The sequence below is a fragment of the Anomaloglossus baeobatrachus genome, chromosome 6 (genome assembly GCF_048569485.1).
Source record: "Anomaloglossus baeobatrachus isolate aAnoBae1 chromosome 6, aAnoBae1.hap1, whole genome shotgun sequence".
NCBI lineage: Eukaryota > Metazoa > Chordata > Amphibia > Anura > Aromobatidae > Anomaloglossus > Anomaloglossus baeobatrachus.
Genome location: NC_134358.1, coordinates 363,383,507 through 363,403,857, shown reverse-complemented (window position 1 = coordinate 363,403,857; position 20,351 = coordinate 363,383,507). Strand labels below are relative to the sequence as shown.

The 20,351-nt window shown below is 44.1% G+C and overlaps 1 protein-coding gene across 1 annotated transcript in view; it reads left to right on the top strand.

Moving 5' to 3' along the window:
• C6H7orf57 (chromosome 6 C7orf57 homolog) overlaps nucleotides 1-20,351 on the top strand; it is a 287,295-nt gene that overhangs the window by 262,057 nt on the left and 4,887 nt on the right. The window contains exons 6-7 of the mRNA XM_075315021.1: nucleotides 5,288-5,412; nucleotides 11,050-11,171. Of these exons, the coding sequence (XP_075171136.1) occupies nucleotides 5,288-5,412; nucleotides 11,050-11,171 (247 nt within the window). The remainder of the gene's footprint in view (nucleotides 1-5,287; nucleotides 5,413-11,049; nucleotides 11,172-20,351) is intronic.

Below are 20,351 nucleotides of genomic sequence, written 5' to 3'. Positions count from 1 at the left end.
TTCTTCACCGGTTTGAGACTAAAGACTCCTAGACGAGTCCTCACCCTTTGTAGTTGGACTTTCCCATGTCTCAAGGTTCTCTAAGTCCTCTCTTCTACGTATTTTGGCAATGATGGTCTGACACTGTATAGGTCTTTTAAAAAGGATAAATACAAGCAAGACGCTCAGTGTAGCTTCGGTGGGCCGACCCTTCTGCAATGCGACGTGTGAATCCATGTTGCCCTGCCGTCGTGCTTATTGACATGTCTGTGGCTGGATGGCTCATTCTCGCTTGTCCTTTTAGGATCAATCAGTCCCCTGACTGAAGACCACGTGCTCCTGACACTGATTTAAAATCTGGAATTGGAGAATACACCTGTTTATCACACTATTTAGTCAATCATATAAAAAAAATTGTACATGCCTGAGATAAACCAAAAAATATCTTACAAATAGACCTGTTTATCACGAAAAGAAGTTTCCACCTTTCTATAAAAATATACACTTTCTTTACTTCTGTAAACCCATTTTTACATACCACCTCCATCATGTGCTTTTCAGCAATAACATCGCTTTCTGCACTGGAATGACCAAACCTGGAAAGAAATTTACACAACACGCACAAACTCACATAAACCTACTCATGGTAGATGTATATGACTAATCTGCAATCACCGGAGCAGTAGAGCGGATGAGGGGAGTGTTTCTACGAGGTCTTTTTAGTTTCTCTACTTTGTATTAAGCACAGGTCTTACAAGACTTGGTGTGTCTGGCCACCTGGGTACTGAGCACTGGTGCCGCCCATATCTTGTCCACCACCACACTTATAATGATCTTTGTCACATGTGTTCATGGGTTACCTGGGCCATTATTGAGTAAAGCACTCATGGCAGAGAAAGCTTACCGCCCTTTATCCACAGACCTTCCTCAGTCAGCTGGCTCCCTGCGTCTCACACTCCGTTCCTTGCTGAATCACTTGTTTCTGTAGGGATTTAAAAACACAAGTAGTGACCAATGTCACGGATGTGACAGGAGCCACCAAGGTACTGGTCTGCATTGGTAAAGGACTCTCAACTCTAGGCCCATTCACTGCTTCTTTGCTGTCTGCACCTGTGAGAGAGCCTCCACCTGGGCTCATATGCACTCTACGGTCTTTATAGGGTTTTCACGTCACACTAGAAAAGATCTGCTGCCTATAGCCACATTTGACTATCTTACCCCTTTCCGCTCTACGAACCACAGCAATCGCAAATCTTCATCTCGTTCTCCTATTCTGATGGGAGAGGAGTGGTTCGATTTTATTACCTCATGTTGTGTAACCTCAGCATATCCAGTGCAAAATCAACCAGCATCTTGGTATCTGGATCCATCTACGAAAAAAACTTAAAATCTGCATTAGCAATGGGCTCATCTGAGACATTTTCAAAATCTGACAATTCTTGTTACAGCAGAGCAATCATGAGATATATGTCTGTCTGCTGTATCCTCCATTACAGATAAAAATATAAAGAAAACTTAATAGAAAAACTCAATTGATTAACAAATTAAAAACTTAAAAATAGGTCTTTCCCCCCTTTTTGAATCCATTATCCAAAGCATAATTAGATTCAAAAAGTGTGTGTCACCGGAGCTCTACATTTAGGCACAAAAGTCACATTGTATAGATCATACCTAACCGGGAACACCATAAATATGTTATGTGTAGCCTTATAATGGAAAACGATTTCAATGACTTTTCAACCTTTGCTTGAAACACAGAAATCTGCATTACAATCTTTCTATAAAAAGAAAACAGATTATTCAATACATTATATATCAAACACAGAATTCCATAAATCATCCACCGTAAACCAAATTATTATAATTATTAATAAATTAGATTATTAATAAAGATTATAATAATTAACTAATTGTACACAGCCTGACCTCTATGCTCCAATATCTGCCAATAAATCTAAACATGTCCACAATTCAATTTATTCTGTTTAGATAGAATCAGTAAAATAAAACACTATTGTCAATTACTTTTTCCAATATAATTTACAATGCATTGCTAAAGTAGAGAAAAGTCTCCTTTTTTTATAGCAAATAATAGGACTACCCCCCCTGTAAGTTGAAACTTTAGTTGTTTGACCCACAAACTGGAAATACCTGTATTTTGGGTCCACACCCTGAAGCCAATAGCAAACAGGGCTTGTCTTCCCCTTGTTGGGTTAAAAATCTATCGCGGATTTTCATGCAGAAAAAATCCGCAGGTACATTCTACCGTGGACACATAGCCTAAGGCATTTCCCCTATGACTGTGCTTACTCAATCCAACCTACACACTGGATATATCTTAAATGTCTTCCACTGCCATCTCCAGCACAACCACTCATTCATTCATTCATTCATTCATACATTCATTCATTCATTCATATTAAATCTTTCAGTATTATACTAACAGCTTTAATTTAATATTTTCAATATAGCAATGGATGTTAACATTTTGATCTCTGAGGCTCACATTGCAAATACTCATTAAATCCAATTTCCTACTAACCTGACACTCTCTTTATGACTGACCCAAGTCCCAAATATTACTTTATATATATTTAACCATGATCTTAGTCTAATTATAGATAAAACACCTTTTTTTCTGTCTGAGTATGTAGTAGTCCACCCAATCTGTTGTTTAAACATTTACACATTACATGGTCTTCTTCACACATCCCCATCTCACTTCTTTTGTAATAACCATGCCTCGACCACCATGTGCTTCATCCACCATTTTTAGATCTGACCTAAAATAGCACATGGTTTATCATAGTATTGCGGCCTAGAGTCTCCACATCCACAACAAAGTTCACTCTCATCCGGATTTTTCCAGTGACAGCTAGAACAGGCCCATACCACACCATCGCCATTTTTGGTCGCTCACAAGGTACATTTTTATTATATACATAACTCAAAATTCTGTCTCTCTTTTCCCTTTCCCCTTCTACCCAATTCTCTCTATATAGACACTATATAGACTTTTAGAAACCCTTCCCCATGCATTGTTTTTCAAAACACCTTTTTTTTTAGTGTACTAATCTAGCAAGGTTCTCTGCAACAATATACATTGCTGGGGAATTTTGAGACCTTACAATAGATAACACAGTTTGTATATACTGTACACTAATATCCATGAAGAAAGGAAAATCAAAATATTAATGAAATACTGGCAGTCTGTATCTCAAGAAATCTAATTCTCCATAATACACGTCTCTGTTGGATCTATTTTTTCTAAATGGATATAATACCTTCCAACATTATTGGGGTAAGTCTTTATGAATTTTTAGATTAGCTATAACGGTGCAAAAATATGTATTTACCTGCCCTATTCTATTTTAAGATATAATGCTGCCACTCTTTTACAACACCAATTGTTCAAAATTTTCACTTATTTGTACAATAAGGGGTCGACACTTCAGGGACTCAAAGTAACAAATTTTGTACTTGTAAACTCTCTATTCTCACCAGGCTATCCAACATATTCCTCTGATTCTTCCTGAATCGTCTGACCACCTTGTAAAACCATTTGCTGGGCAACTTCCCCCAGCATGATGTAAATGTGAATTAGCTGAGTTAACATACACCCCTGTCTCCTGCACCTTCTTCTATTTCAACCTATCCTTCTGACTGCAACATCTGCGCTACACTTTACCAAACACCTGTGCATCTTACCACAATCCTTTATCTTTCAACTTCACTTTCTTTCCCTTCAGCGCCGCATTCCATGTGACGGCTATAGCCATCCGCTCCTAGGCAAACCTAACACCTTAGAAATCTCTGAGGCATGGCGCACAACTTTCTTTTCCTCTCTGTCTGTCACTAGTTCTATAACATTCTGCAAACCTTCTCAACTTTCTTTTTCTCCACCTAAGCATTGTTGCTGTCTTGACGGCAGTTGGATTACACTAATTCAAGACTATATGGTGCACGCTACAGTCCGGCCGGCACTGGGGCGTTCCACCCTTACTCTAGCTCCCTCAGCTAAGTAAAAACAAAGGTGTCCCGTGAAAGGAGGAGGACGTACAAAAATGTCACATACAAGAATGTCCCGCCCTCCGGACTTGGTCAGCTGTACCAATTTATTGTCCTAATCCCTATCTTCGATCACGGGTATCCCCCCCGTATCCTCAAACTACGGATCGGGTCAGTCTATCTAGCTATATCCAACTGCTGCCGTCTTACTCCCTACAATCCATCCTCCGGATCCCTTGTGACAATTGAAATCCACACCACAGGGTAGGATTCGAGCTACTGGGCCCCCAGCGGGCATCACCACCGAGTCACTATCGGTTACCTTTAACTCCGATGGGGACACAAGGCCTGTCACCCCCTCCTCTCCAAAAACAACCTTGTCGGCAGTGAATACACAGTATGTAACACTTACCGGGGCTGTTGGTTGATCAGGCCTGTTGGAGCGGAGGGAGGTCCTGGTCCGTGACGTCCAAGGTATGGGCGCCAAACTGTTGGGGGAGACCTCCCGGTCTCTCAGGGTCACGGAGGTGAATTTCAAATCAGAACTGCGCAGATGTATATGAATCAGGAAAATGACCACACAGAGAAACGTGTCTCTATTTGGGAGAAGTGGATGCCTTCTGCCAGTGTATTCAAAAGCATAACATTTTATACAGCTTTTTGGACAGTCCTGCAAAACAACATTCCTTTAAGGCATTCAGGTGTGTCTGGGAAGAGAGGAAAGTCTATTCAAGAATATTGCTTAATCATGAGTCTAACCGGTTTTCCAAGACTGGAAGAAGACATTGAAGAATGTCACTTTACTTATTTATGAGACTGCAAACTCATTACTTAGCCCTAAGCATAGTTGGTTTACGTTTACAATCCTTACAACATTTCATTCAGGTATATGTAAAAAGCAATACATAAAACATAGAAAATACAGATTAATCTTATTATAATATAATATCATACTGGACAAACGATTCATAGCCTAGGCCTTCAAGAAAACGTTTGACCTCTGTCATTGCCAACAAAGGATATATAACAAAATATTGAGATGAACTTTTGTTATTGACCACATACTTATTTTCCACCATCATTTGCATAAAAACCTTGCCAAATCAGATAAAGTGATTTTCTGGATTTGTTATCTCATTTTGTCTCTCATAGTTGTGGTTTACCTATGATGTCAATTACAGGCCTCTCTCTTCTTTTTAAGTGGAAGAACTTGCACAATTGGTAACTGACTAAATACTTTTTTCCCCACTGTATATACCATGTGTAAATATGTTTATGTATTTTATTTATTATTTTACAGGTTAAACTTCCAGCAATTAATCCAAAATTTATGAACGATAACTCTGTCATTGCATCTGGGAAAGGACCTCCTATAACAAAAGCCAAAGGTGACAAGCTTGGAAAGAAATGTTTCTTTCCCCCAATGTAAGTGAGCAGCAATTATCAGAAACCCAATTATCTTAATGCTATGTATAAATAAAAAATGGCATGTACCGCCCCAGCAGCGGTCGAACCGCTCGGATCTGGATGTCGCTACTAGTGGCTCGAGGGTCTTCGGACCCGGGGGCTAAAGGGTCACACCCAAATGAAGAAGGGGGGTATTTACAGGGGAGATATAGTTGCTGTTGGGAGTACCCGGGGTGATGATGTAGGGCAGCTAGATGACGTTACCCTCCATGGGTAGGGACTGTCCCCGGAACCCCGGATGGTGGGATGGTATGCAGGGGGAGCGCAGGCTCGCTGGTTGCAAGGGTTAATCAGGTACTCACTCCGCAAGAAAGCAGATGCTGACAACGTAGTAAACCAAGTCTCTGGGTGCCGCTGCCCTCTTGGGGAGCTCGTCCAGGTCCCGTCCCTTACAGTACTGCCTGGTGGTCTGTGGCCTGCCTCCTGGCACCGTATTTTAGAGTGTCCTTTGTGGCCTGTCAGCTTGGAGCTTTCCGAGCCCCACTCCCTGCTATGAGTAGCAAGAGGAGCCTGCTCTCAGGAGCTCACGCTTGGGATTTCAGTGGGCTGCTTTTCTTGGAAAGCTCCCTCGTTGCGCTAGTGTCCCCGATCTCTGAGCTTTGTGGGAACAGTCCATATAGGCCCTGTCCTCCGCAGGTTAATTGCCGGGTTGCTTGAAGCTTCTCCCCAACCTAGGGTCCGTGTACCTCGTCGTGCCTTCGGTCCCAGCCCGGCTATTGAACTGCGGCTGCTGGCTATCCTCCAAGACTAGCCAAGCACCCAGTCCCAATCTCCCGCGACTGGGTCTCCGACTCCTCCTGGTCCAGACCACCGTCTGCGACCTAGTCTGCTATTCCCCTGGGAGCTCCAACTCCCAGCTTCCTTGAGCTCCTCACAGCTCGAGGGCTACTTCTGTTTTCTGGGGAGCTGCTCCCCCAGCTCCTCACTCACTGGGAGCGATTTCTCTTCTGCCTGTCAGCTCTGCTCTGTTCTCCACTTCCTCCCTCGCTGACTTCCCCCCTCCCACAACTCTGTCTGACCCCTGTGTGGACTGCCCTATTCCAGCTTACGCAGCCCACTGGTGTGCCTGACAGGTGTGGTGTAAGGTTCAACTAGGATTTGTGAATGCTGGTGGAGGCAGTACTGCAAGATGGGGACCCAGAACAATGTGGGGTTGAGCCCTGCACGGGGAGAGAAAGATTGTGCAGAACCCTGTGATGACCTGACTAGTCCAGGGCGTCACATTCCCCCTTGGTTAAACGTAGCTCGTCCCCGAGCTACAGGACATCCAGAGGTTTATTTTGTTAACTGAAAAGAGAAAGATAACAAGTTTAATGAACAATTTCTCTTCCCTCGCAGGGGAGGCACATTGCTTAAACGTTACATTTAAAACTGTTAGAGTTCATTTTTTAATTAGTAGAACACTGGAACGCTACCGGTTGTAGCGGTAGTCAGTGCTCAGCCTACTCCACTGCAGCACCTTCTTTCGACAGTCCATTCCCAATGTCCCTCTCCCTTCAACCTGCCACCCAAACAACCTGAAGCCCGCTGCTTCTTACTTGGTTCCGTGACAGGGTTGAAGCCCTGGAGGCATAAAAGACGACTCTTTAACAATCCTGAGTAACCTGATAGCCGTTACCCTTTTGTGCCAACCCCCACCAAGGCCTCCTGGTGCTGTCTACCAGCACCGCACATCCAAGGCCCTGATGGTCCTTTTCCTGTAACAAAGCGTGGAAAAAGGTTCAACAAGGATGACACAGTCTATTTGCAGCATAAACTCTCCTGTCACTCCCCACCTCGGGGTCCAGATGGTCTTCTCCAATTAACACGGGAAGGTTCAACAAGGGTGACAGTCCTAAAACAGTCATTTTTTAAACTTTAAACAAAACTGGTGGGTAGCCATCCTGCTTCAGCATACAGATTCCTGCGGCCCCGGCAGCTACCGGGCGGCCGCGCGGTGATGGAACCGGCATCAGAAACCAACTGTTCCGCAGCTGGGGTTGCAGAGTCCGGGTGCTCCGTATTGGGGTACGGGCCCGGTGATGCAGCCGGGTCTGCTGTGTTCTCCTCTTCCTCCCTCGCTGACTTCCCCCCCTCCCACCACTCTGTCTGACCCCTGGGTTAACTGCCCTATTCCAGCTTAAGCAGCCCACTGGTGTGCCTGACAGGTGTGGTGTAAAGTTCAACTAGGATTTGTGAATGCTGGTGGAGGCAGTACGCAAAGATGGGGACCCAGAACCATGGGGGGTTGAGCCCTGCACGGGGAGAGAAAGATTGTGCAGAACCCAGTGATGACCTGACTAGTCCAGGGCGTCACATTCCCCCTTGGTTAAACGTAGCTTGTCCCCGAGCTACAGGACATCCAGAGGTTTATTTTGTTAACTGAAAAGAGAAAGATAAGTTTAATGAACAATTTCTCTTCCCTCGCAGGGGAGACACTGTACTTATACGTTACATTTAAACTTGTTAGAGTTAATTTCTTTATTAATAGAACCCTGGAACGCTACTGGCTGTAGCGGTAGTCGGTGCTCAGCCTACTCCACTGCAGCACCTTCCTTCGACAGTCCATTCCCAATGTCCCTCTCCCTTCAACCCGCCACCCAAACAACCTGAAGCCCGTTGCTTCCTACTTGGTTCCATGACAGGGTTGAAGTCCTGGAGGCATAAAAGATGACTCTTTAACAGTCCTGAGTAACCTGATAACCGTTACCCTTTTGTGCCAACCCCCACCAAGGCCTACCAGCACCGCACATACAAGGCCCTGATGGTCCTTTCCCTGTAACAAAGCGTGGAAAAAGGTTCAACAAGGATGACACAGTCTATTTGCAGAATAAACTCTCCTGTCACCCCCCACCTCGTGGTCCAGATGGAAGGTTCAACAAGGGTGACAGTCCTGAAACAGTCATTTTTCAAACTTTCAACAAAACTGGTGGGTAGCCATCCTGCTTCAGCTACCGCTACAACAGATGGATTCCTGCGGCCCCGGCAGCTACCAGGCGGCCGCGCGGCGGTGGAACCGGCATCTTTACAGGCTTCACCTCTACTGTGGTGGGTACAGAAACCAACTGTTCCGCAGCTGGGGTTGCAGTGTCCGGGTGCTCCGTATCGGGATACGGGCTCGGTGATGCGGCCGGGTCTGGTCGGGCCGCTCCTGGGATAACCATTGTCGTGGCCTGGTCAGATGGAAGAATCAGGGGCTGTGCAATCTGCTTCTTACAAACGGGGACTGGAGGTTCCGCTGCCGGTATTGGGGTTAGCAGCTCGGCATCTGCCGAGGAGGAGGGTGACGGTGGCGGAATGCTTGCAGCGGGCGGGGGCAGACCGGACCCTGCAGCCGTATAGGCTGAGTCAACTGGGGCTGGGTAACTGCTTACCCGCTCCTCGCGTGGGACTTCTATCTCACGGGCTCGCACCGCCATTGCCAGGCTCCTCATCTCTTCCCTTCAATGGTCCAAAATGAAGAGGAAGTGCGTCCGCATCCTCCTGCAGAGTTGCTCGGTCGCCTGCTCTATCCAGGCCGCAGTCCCAGGAGCAGCACGCTCTGGTGACCAGTCTCGTGCTGCCGCTATCTTGCCTCTGCGGTGCCCAGGAACTTTATCACAGAGTCCTGGCGTCCCTGCTTCAATTCCGCTGCTACATTCCGTCACAACCCCTTGATTTTCGCCAGCCACTCACTTTCACGCTGGGGCACTCTGGGAACTTCCAATTCCGGCCACACTCTCAGGACAAAGGGCGGGGCTTCAGCTTTGCACACTTTTTGGCCTGGAAGATGGCGTTTTTGGCGCCAAAGATGGCGAAAAATGGCGGGAACGGGATTTTGACACCGCAGTTTGGACTCTAAGGCACACATCACCCAGGTTAGTGGGACCTGTCCGAATCCTGTTTGCGACGCCAAAGTTTGGGATTTTACCTCCCCAGCAGCGGTTGAACCGCTCTGATCCGGATGTCGCTACTTGTGGCTCGAGGGTCTCCGGACCAGGGGGCTAAAGGGTCACACCCGAATGAAGAAGGGGGGTATTTACAGGGGAGATATAGTTTGTGACGCCACCCGTGGTGTGCGGTAATAGGGAGTACCCGGGGTGATGAAGTGGGGCAGCTAGATGACATTACCCTCCATGGGTAGGGAAAGGCCCCGGGACCCCGGATGGTGAAATGGGATGCAGGGGGAGCGCAGGCTCGCTGGTTACAGGGGTTAATCAGGTACTCACTCAGCAAGAAAGCAGACGCTGACAACATAGTAAACCAAGTCTCTGGGTGCCAAATGCCCTCATGGGGAGCTCGTCCGGGTCCCGTCCCCTACAGTACTGCCTGGTGGTCTGTGGCCTGCCTCCTGGCACCGTATTTTAGAGTGTCCTTTGTGGCCCGTCAGCTTGGAGCTTTCCGGGCCCCGCCCCCTGCTATGAGTAGCAAGAGGAGCCTGCTCTCAGGAGCTCACGCTTGGGATTTCAGTGGGCTGCTTTGCTTGGAAAGCCCTATCCCCCTCATTGCGCTAGTGTCCCCGATCTCTGAGCTTTGTGGGAACAGTCCATATAGGCCCTGTCCTCCGCAGGTTAATTGCCTGTTAGTTGCTTGAAGCTTCTCCCCAACCTTGGGTCCGTGTACCTCGTCGTGCCTTCGGACCCAGCCCGGCTATTGAACTGCGGCTGCTGGCTATCCTCCAAGACTAGCCAAGCACCCAGTCCAGGTCTCCTGCGACCGGGTCTCCGACTCCTCCTGGTCCAGACCACCATCTGCGACCTATTCTACTTTTCCCCTGGGAGCTCCAACTCCCAGCATCTTCGAGCTTCTCACAGCTCAAGGGCTACTTCTGTTCTCTGGGGAGCTGCTACCCCCAGCTCCTCACTCACTGGGAGCTACTTCTATTTTGCCAGTCAGCACTGCTGTGTTCTCCACTTCCTCCCTCGCTGACTTCACCCCTCCCACCACTCTGTCTGACCCCTGGGTGGACTGCCCTATTCCAGCTTAAGCTGCCCACTGGTGTGACTGACAGGTGTGGTGTGAGGTGTAACTAGGATTTGTGAATGCTGGTGGAGGCAGTACCGCAAGATGGGGACCCAGAACCATGGCGGGGTTGAGTCCTGGAGAGAAAGATTGTGCAGATCCCTGTGATGACCTGACTAGTCCAGGGCGTCACAGCAGAACTGGCCCTGTTCAGACAAGATCCTGCTTCAGCTATCTTTTTAATTGTTTGACTTTTTAATGTTCTTTCACAAGTACTGAAGGACATCTTTGGGCTGCTTAGCGTTTTACAGTTTTTGGCCGACCAACTCCTACAGATGGAACAAGTTAAAGGCGTTTTTTTAATCTGTAGAAGCTGTATGGCCAAAAGATGCGAGGCAGCAAAACGTTCACATTCCCCACACAGCGCACATGCCATTTAGAATGAGGAAAACTATCCAGAAGAAAGGGAAATCCCAAGCATCTATGGCAAAAGTCATATATTCAGTAACCAGACAAATTAATGCTGGAATGACAGGTTCCATGGTAAAGAAGGAGCTAATTTACAGTATTACCCTATTAGTATCTATATAGAGGCCAAATAAAATCCAGGACCATATTTTAATTCCCAATTCCTAGAAAACATGATTTGCAATTATTCCTTTATAAATACTGCAGGCCGGGGAATAAAAGCGACACGGTAAACTTTGGAAAATTGCTTAGTAATGGATATGGGGATGAATGGTATCGTCAGCATGGTGATGAAGATAGGAATCCTGTGCAGAAGACCCAAATAAAGGGTAAGTCACCAGCATGAAATCTACAATCATTCTATTATGTTTAAATTTTATGTTAAATGTTATGGGCAAATCACAGCTTTTATTTCTTACACTGGCTTTACTTAAATAGCAGGTATTAATTATCACTATTACATTCATTTATGTTTATGGATGAGACCAAAGGTTAGTGAAGTAGAACCAAACTCTATAGAGGTTTATTGATTGACAGTGGGTAACCTGTGTGTATGAGCATACAGAGGAGATTTAGAGCTATTGATTTATACAAAAACCTATTAGAAATAAATTACCACCTCATTACTTCTCATATCCATGGAGGGCATATAGAGGGGAAAATTGTATTTTACCTCGGCATTGTCAGTCGACGTCCTGCACCCTTGATTTCTTTTAGAGCAGCACTGTAGTAGTCATTTTTTTAACCCATTAGCTATAGTTTTTCTATGTTCAGTGCATGAATTAAAATACTTATTGATCACCATCTTCTACCGTTTCAGGCGCCAATCTAGTCCCCTTCTCCTTCACGTATCAGCTTCTCTGTCTATCCAGCTGTATGACCTGAAGCCATTTAATGTAGCAATAACCAACAGCAGAAGAAAATAAAAGGCTATGATATACCCCAGAAGGGTAATTAGCATGCAGACAAAATAAATAAATACAGAGACTAGAAAGATAGAATCTATAAATCTGTCTTTAAACGTAGAATATTCCACATAATAGCTAGAATAATGTATTTGATTGTTAATAATACAGTTGACAATGCAAACATATTAAGAATAGTAATACATACAAGACCACAACACTATAAAATACTGAAAAATGAGCAGGGGGGCCCAACATTAATGGACACTAAACGGTATGATTATATTAATTGTAAAGGAGGCCAGTTTAGAGAAACAAGTATGGCGTAACTGACCACAATGGTGGGAGTGATGAAAATAGGGGTTTATGGCATAATAGCCAAATATAAATGGCACAGGAAAATAGTCATGAAAAAACATAGATATCATATAGTAACATGAAATCCTTCCATAAGGAATAATAGTGAAATACCTTGTAAGATTTAGATCTGGGCCTCCCTGCATGTTGGTCAGATGTATGGACCTTTGTAGTGTTCAAAATCTTATAAAAATCAAAAAGATTGCTGGAACACCATTGTACATGTGAACAGGGTGCCAGCCAAAAAATACACAATCTATATGAAGTGAAAGCTGCACACCAAATTCAGAAAAATATGAACAAGCATAACTGCTTTATGATACATAAGGAATGAAAACTACAATTAGCCATATGAAAAAATTGAAATGTGACATTGCATAACTGCTGAGGATTATTTGAAAAAGACATATTTAGCTAATGTATTGATCACTTCATTACCGCCCTTTAGCCATGTTTATTCAATTTCCTATATAGCCAGGTCCCTTGCTTCCCATTCATAAGCAGGTTTCAACCGCACATAGAGGTAACATTTGGTTAGGCACCCATGCACACAAGCAGGTTTTAACTGCATATAGAGGTAACTTTTGGTTAGGAACCCCATAAATAAGAGATTACTGTCAAGTGGTTATGGGGCAGTAATGAACTTATCAATACATTAGCTAAACATCTTTTTTTTTTTCAAATAATCCTCAGCAGTTATACAATGTCACATTTCAATTTTTTCAATTTTTCATATGGCTAGTTGTATTTTTCATTCCGTATGTATTATAAAGCAGTTATGCTTCTTCATATTTCTCTGAATTTGGTGTGCAGCTTTCACTTCATACAAAATCTTATAAAGACATACGTGTTGCGCTCCCCCCCATTATCTACTAATGTCCCCTATCCTATACTAATGTTCCCCATCCTGGGCCCCTTTCTGATAAATATGTCCCCTATCCTGTGCCCCCTCCAGGTATAAATGTTTTGGGGTCCTAGTATATATCTCCCCTATCCTGGTAAATATCTCGTTCTGCTACTGTTCTGTAAAGGGTATATCTGGGACTTTTTTTAATGTGCCTAAGCACTAAAAGACAATAGTTTCTACCTACAATGTCTTTTGTGCCTAGCGCCACTCTTTGCTAACATAGAGCAGTCACACACAGCTCCTCCCAGAGCTAACTGTGCTTCAACAGAGCGGTGGCTTCTCATCCGCTCTGCTTTGTAGATGGGGCTGGACAGCTGACTTCATGCTGATTGCCAGCTGACTCCCCCAGTTAGGCAGCAGGGAACTGGCTGTCAATCAGCATGACGTTGGCTGTACTGCCCCTTCTACAGAGCAGAGTGGAAAAGAAGCCTCCGCTCTGTTGATGAAGCAATTGTATCACCAGCAGGAGTGGTCTGGGACTGCTCTGCGTTGGCGAAGAATGGCGCTGGACACAATAGGTAGGTAGTTAGCAACTACTTGCCTGTCAGTGCTTAGGCACTTTATTTTATCTTTTTGTTAATGTCACAGATATACCCTTTAATGCAAAAAAAGCCCCAAAACATTCTACTCAACGTCCTCCACTCCTTTGCCACATGGCGTCCTCTTCTACAGCTGGAGCAGGAGCTGGTGTTCATGCCATGGTGCATGACGTCAGTGCCATGTGCCTCAAGCCCTCCGGCACCAGCATGCCAACGTCAGGTCGGCAGCCGTGTATTGGACCTGCACAGGGACCCGATACAATACAGTTCATCTCAATGTGCATCCTCGGATACACATCCAGCTGATGTAGGCTCTGGCTTGGTTGTGATCTCTGCGACTGTGATCTTTACGACCAAGGCTCTAACAGACTTTAGTTGAGAAAGAGGAACAAAGCTCTTCTTGAACAGTTGAAGACTGCTATATTAAGTATTTTAAGACATACACTGTGCCCATAATAACTATAACTGAGTAAATATAAAAATAAAACCATCAGTGTGCTTCTTTAAAAGGAAAAGTCGCCAATTTGTGTTCTTATTTTACTCCCACTGCTCCTCTGAGCATACCATTTTTTTTTATTTCTTTTTATTTTTAAATTCACCATAAAGTTCCAGAGATATGAGCGTTTTATATAGTGCTACATTTTATGATCTTCATAAAGGGGGCGGTGATTATAGGGTAATATGGTAGTGCAGAGCAGCCGAAGTACATAGCCCAGGAGAATCCAATGAGTACTGTCCCTTTAGTAAAGGCCATAAAAATTAGCAATTGTCACACAGGGTTTGGCTCATAACTTGATGGGTGTCATGGCTGCATCAGACACTGTTCACATGACAGACTCGAACACACCACACTGTGGTTTCTCTGGTGCTTCTGAGTTACACAGGCAGGCTCAGGCTTCGACCAGCTGTGTGTTCATGTGTAATCAGGCTGGCAGGAGTTACAGTTAGGTCCAGAAATATTTGGACAGTGACACAAGTTTTGTTATTTTAGCTGTTTACAAAAACATGTTCAGAAATACAATTATATATATAATATGGGCTGAAAGTGCACACTCCCAGCTGCAATATGAGAGTTTTCACATCCAAATCGGAGAAAGGGTTTAGGAATCATAGCTCTGTAATGCATAGCCTCCTCTTTTTCAAGGGACCAAAAGTAATTGGACAAGGGACTCTAAGGGCTGCAATTAACTCTGAAGGCGTCTCCCTCGTTAACCTGTAATCAATGAAGTAGTTAAAAGGTCTGGGGTTGATTACAGGTGTGTGGTTTTGCATTTGGAAGCTGTTGCTGTGACCAGACAACATGCGGTCTAAGGAACTCTCAATTGAGGTGAAGCAGAACATCCTGAGGCTGAAAAAAAATAAATAATCCATCAGAGAAATAGCAGACATGCTTGGAGTAGCAAAATCAACAGTCGGGTTAATTCTGAGAAAAAAGGAATTGACTGGTGAGCTTGGGAAGTCAAAAAGGCCTGGGCGTCCACGGATGACAAGAGTGGTGGATGATCGCCGCATACTTTCTTTGATGAAGAAGAACCCGTTCACAACATCAACTGAAGTCCAGAACACTCTCAGTGAAGTAGGTGTATCTGTCTCTAAGTCAACAGTAAAGAGAAGACTCCATGAAAGTAAATACAAAGGGTTCATATCTAGATGCAAACCATTCATCAATTCGAAAAATAGACAGGCCAGAGTTAAATTTGCTGAAAAACACCTCATGAAGCCAGCTCAGTTCTGGAAAAGTATTCTATGGACAGATGAGACAAAGATCAACCTGTACCAGAATGATGGGAAGAAAAAAGTTTGGAGAAGAAAGGGAACGGCACATGATCCAAGGCACACCACATCCTCTGTAAAACATGGTGGAGGCAACGTGATGGCATGGGCATGCATGGCTTTCAATGGCACTGGGTCACTTGTGTTTATTGATGACATAACAGCAGACAAGAGTAGCCGGATGAATTCTGAAGTGTACCGGGATATACTTTCAGCCCAGATTCAGCCAAATGCCGCAAAGTTGATCGGACGGCGCTTCATAGTACAGATGGACAATCACCCCAAGCATACAGCCAAAGCTACCCAGGAGTTCATGAGTGCAAAAAAGTGGAACATTCTGCAATGGCCAAGTCAATCACCAGATCTTAACCCAATTGAGCATGCATTTCACTTGCTCAAATCCAGACTTAAGACGGAAAAACCCACAAACAAGCAAGACCTGAAGGCTGCGGCTGTAAAGGCCTGGCAAAGCATTAAGAAGGAGGAAACCCAGCGTTTGGTGATGTCCATGGGTTCCAGACTTAAGGCAGTGATTGCCTCCAAAGGATTCGCAACAAAATATTGAAAATAAATTTTTTTTTTTTGGGTTTGGTTTATATGTCCAATTACTTTTGACCTCCTAAAATGTGGAGTGTTTGTAAAGAAATGTGTACAATTCCTACAATTTCTATCAGATATTTTTGTTCAAACCTTCAAATTAAACGTTACAATCTGCACTTGAATTCTGTTGTAGAGGTTTCATTTCAAATCCAATGTGGTGGCATGCAGAGCCCAACTCGCAAAAATTGTGTCACTGTCCAAATATTTCTGGACCTAACTGTAATTTCTACTGGCCTGCTGCTCTGGGATTGCATGTTGCAAGAAGACCTATCACAGCTACTCCCCGCTTTTTTAATATGGAGGAATCTGTTTTTCCATGCTGAAAATAGCTTTTGCTACACCGGTCCGTGTGCTGTTGTATCTCAGTCCTTCTGGTGATTGTTGTGCTTTGTGTTTGGAGTTGTTATGGAGTTCTCTTGCCGTCTCATTGTTTCTTCCCTGTTCTTAATTTTCTCCTTATCACTTGTTGTCTAACACCTTTGTATGAGCGTGCTGAGTGAACGAGTTTTGGTTTCCCCTGTTTGCCCATATCTGCGTGTTCTACCATTTGTGTCCCAGCACACCCCTGGGGTGAGGGAGAGAGGGTATTAGATCAGGACTGTAATGGAGATGGAGGAAAGAGGATTAACTCTGTATTGTCCACATTAAGCTTTAGGAAGCATGATGATAATAATATGGTTGATTGACACTTTGGGATTATGGACAGCAGAGTGGAAACGTCTAGGCCAGAGAGGTAGATTTGAGTGTCATCAGCATGTAGCTGATAACAAAAGCCATGTGACTTAATGAGTTGTCCCAGGCCAAAGGTATAGTTGGAGAAGAGTAATAGTACAGATACATGAGTGAGATAGACAGAGAGAGGACAGGATGAGAACATATTAGACACAAAGCAAAATAGGACATAATATCTTGGAATAAAACACCGGGTCTACCACTACGTAGTGGCCCCCGAGTGGGTATGTTCTTCGATAAGCATTATATAAAGAGGAGAAAAAGAAGAACAGACACCAAAACTTGTCGTGAAAAATAATTCAATTTTTATTAGATATTTTTTAATTATGCAAAAAGTGATTCATACAAAATGTTAAAAAACGCCCCCATGCTGAGTGACAGCTGTCTCACTGCAACCAATCACAGCCACCGGTGGGCGGGTCTATATCGTGCAGTACAATAAATAATTTTTAAAAAAAACTACGTGCAGTCCCCCCAATTTTAATAGTAAGCCAATATAAAACAGACAGCTGGGGGTTGGTATTCTCACCCTGGGGAGGCACATAGTTATTGCCCCCCCAAGGGAAGAATAGCATCCATTAGATGCGCCATATCTGGCATTTATCCCGACTCGTCCAGCTACCCTGGTGCGTTGGCAAACTGAGTAATAAGAGTTTAATGTCACCTGAATTTTACCAGGTGACATTAAGTCCTGAATTAATAAAGTTCAGCTTCGCTTGAATCCGAACTTTATAAATTCACTTGTAGTAAAGTAAAATAACACACACTCAGAACACCTTTATTCAAAATGAAACACAGACAACAAACTTTTATTGTAAATAAAATCAGACAAACCTTCATTTACCATTTTATTAAATCCCCAAAATCCCTCCGAAGTAGTCCAATACGAGGTCTCATGCAGTCATCAGCTCAGCTTCATGTTAGTGACAGTAGTGAGGGCTAATCCTCTCTCTACCGCTGCTAACAACAGAATGACACAGGGATAAGGCAGGTCTGACAGTGTGTCGGGCAGTGATGACGTCATCGCTACCCACAGTTTAGCGTTGGCAGGGAGACGTCGAGCCGCAGAATGACAGCTCTGACATCATCGTTCCAATAACAGCGGGCTTCAGAGCTGTCATTCTGTGCTGGTTCTCGCTCTGAGCGGCAGCTTCATGTCACTGCTCAGTACACAGACTGGATACAGCAGAGGCGGCGTTGGACCTCGGTTGTGGATTTACGTCGGAGCTGGGTATGTTTGGGGTTAATAAATGGGTTAAAAAGAGTGTCTGTGTGTTTATTTTTAAATAAAGGATTTATGTGTGTGTGTGTGTGTGTGTGTGTGTGTGTGTGTGTTTTATTAACTATTTAATTACAGGATTGGTAATATGGAGGTCTCATCGAAACCTAAATATTACCAATCCAGGGCTTAATTACAGGTGTCAATGATCACCTGTCATTAACCCTTTCAATTACCCTGATTGCCACCGCACCAGGGCAATTGGGATGAGCCGGAATACATGCCATCTAATGGATGCGCCAAATCAGGGGCGGCTGCCAATTGCTATTCTTTCCCTGGGGGGGCATTAACTATGTGCCCCCCCCGGGGGGGGGGGAAACCAACCCCCAGCTGTCTGTTTTATCTTGGCTGACTATCAAAATTGGGGGGGACTGCATGCAGTTTTTTTTATTTATTTATTTATTGTACTGCACGATATAGGAGTAGCCACTGGAAAATTAGTTATATATATCAATTTCAATCAGCAATGTTTCAAGACAGCATATCACGACTGCAAAAAATAATCATAAAATTTAACTTTTACTTCAATCGCTAAAAATGTAGTCAGAAACACAATTACAAGACAAACAACAACCAACATGAATTAAAATATATATTTGGCCCTTCCTATAGTGGCCCAAATAACACCGCAAGTAAAAATTGGATTTATCTCACCAACTTATTCTCTTCAATGAAGTTTATAGGGTCCATTCATTAGCAGAACCCCAAAACAAAAGGTATGAAGTATCTCACGATGCGTTTCAATCAACTCTTCAGGGGAGTATTAGAATGCCTCTTAAGTCCCATAAAGACATGGACCTTGCATTCATATAATATGCTGTAATAAATGCATAGATGGAAAAAATCAGCATGTCAGCAATTCAACAATTTAACATCCCTGTATGGGACAACTCACCATCTTATAACTTTGTTCAAATAGAATTGCGGTGATTCCAACACATGTACTAATTATAGAGGGCCTGTCACCTCTACAAGCATGCTGCAATAAATGCACAATAGATTCCTATCAGCAAATTCAGGGGTTATTTTATCTTAATCCATTTATCCAAATCTCTGGGAACTCACCACATGGTATGGACGACTGTGCTTCTCGCCCTATCAATCAGCTGTTGCTAACAATGGAGTTTAAATACTCCCTCCCTATCCCAGCGTGTGACGTCATTTCCCTATTCTCAAACACACAGCAGCAGTCAGGTGACCGGATGTGAGGAGCGCTGTTATGCCGTCGCTATGGTAACATATGCCTTCTCTCCATTCTCAAACACACGGCAGTCAGGTGACCGGATGTGACGCGCACTGTTATGCCATCGCTACGGTAACGTATGCCTTCTCTCCTCATCGCCCGTTTAATCACATGACCCAGGGTGCCGCACCAGAATACCATGCGGTCACCATAACAATCAGATGACCGGAAATGGCGCACGATGTTGTTTGTGCAGTTGTCATGGTAATGTACACTATCTTTCCTCACAGACCGTCCAGCCGGTCACATGGCCCAAGGTACCCTATCATCATACGCTTCAGTTCTTATAGCGATTTTCTCCTCCTATTTGGTCATGTGATATTCAAAGGACGAGTGAATCATTACCACCACAGCAATCACATATGACAATGCGTCACGTCACCAGAGAGAATAAACGTCAGGAAAACGTCATTATTTATGTGATTTATTGCAGTACTTCATAATCGTTTCCAAACTGATACCACAATATAATGAAGGTTAAGGTAACAATACGTATACCTCCCCTATTGATTATGATCTTGAAATTATACCCGCAAAGAAAAACGGTTGATCCAATATCTTTCATAATCAGAAACAAAAAGGGGGGAAGGTGAAGCCAAACTGTATCACCAGAATCTCACCAAATCACCCATTCAAAAAAACATGCAGATGGAGACCTACAAACTCCATTTTTAATATACTACAGCATGTCATCCAGATAGAAACATGGAGGTTCCACTACCCATATTACTACTCATCAGGGCCACATTACGAAAGGTATCTCAAAAAAGACTTCTGTTTAGAAATTATTTGATATTCCAAACCTAGATTAAAAGGTGTAATACTAGCTTATCAATACGCACCAAAGACTGTAACTGTGGAAAAACATTGATCACCGGAGACCACCCCCCATTAGTTATTAAACATTCGGGGCAATATTCATCAGGTTAGGTTAGAGAGCCAGAGGGATAGAGGTGAAACCCACAAGAAACTAATACTAAACCTCCACATACTTACTTTAAGTTCTGGCCCTACTTATCATGTGGGGGTCGGCGCCATAAGACAGAACGGTGGGTGGGCGCCCTCACTCGGCCGTCGTCTTGCCCTCCTGACTACATAAAAGCTAGCCACCACTAAACAAAGGGTGCAAAAGAGAGTTCCTCATTCAACCCGTTGGGACAGAGTGTCTTTAGCC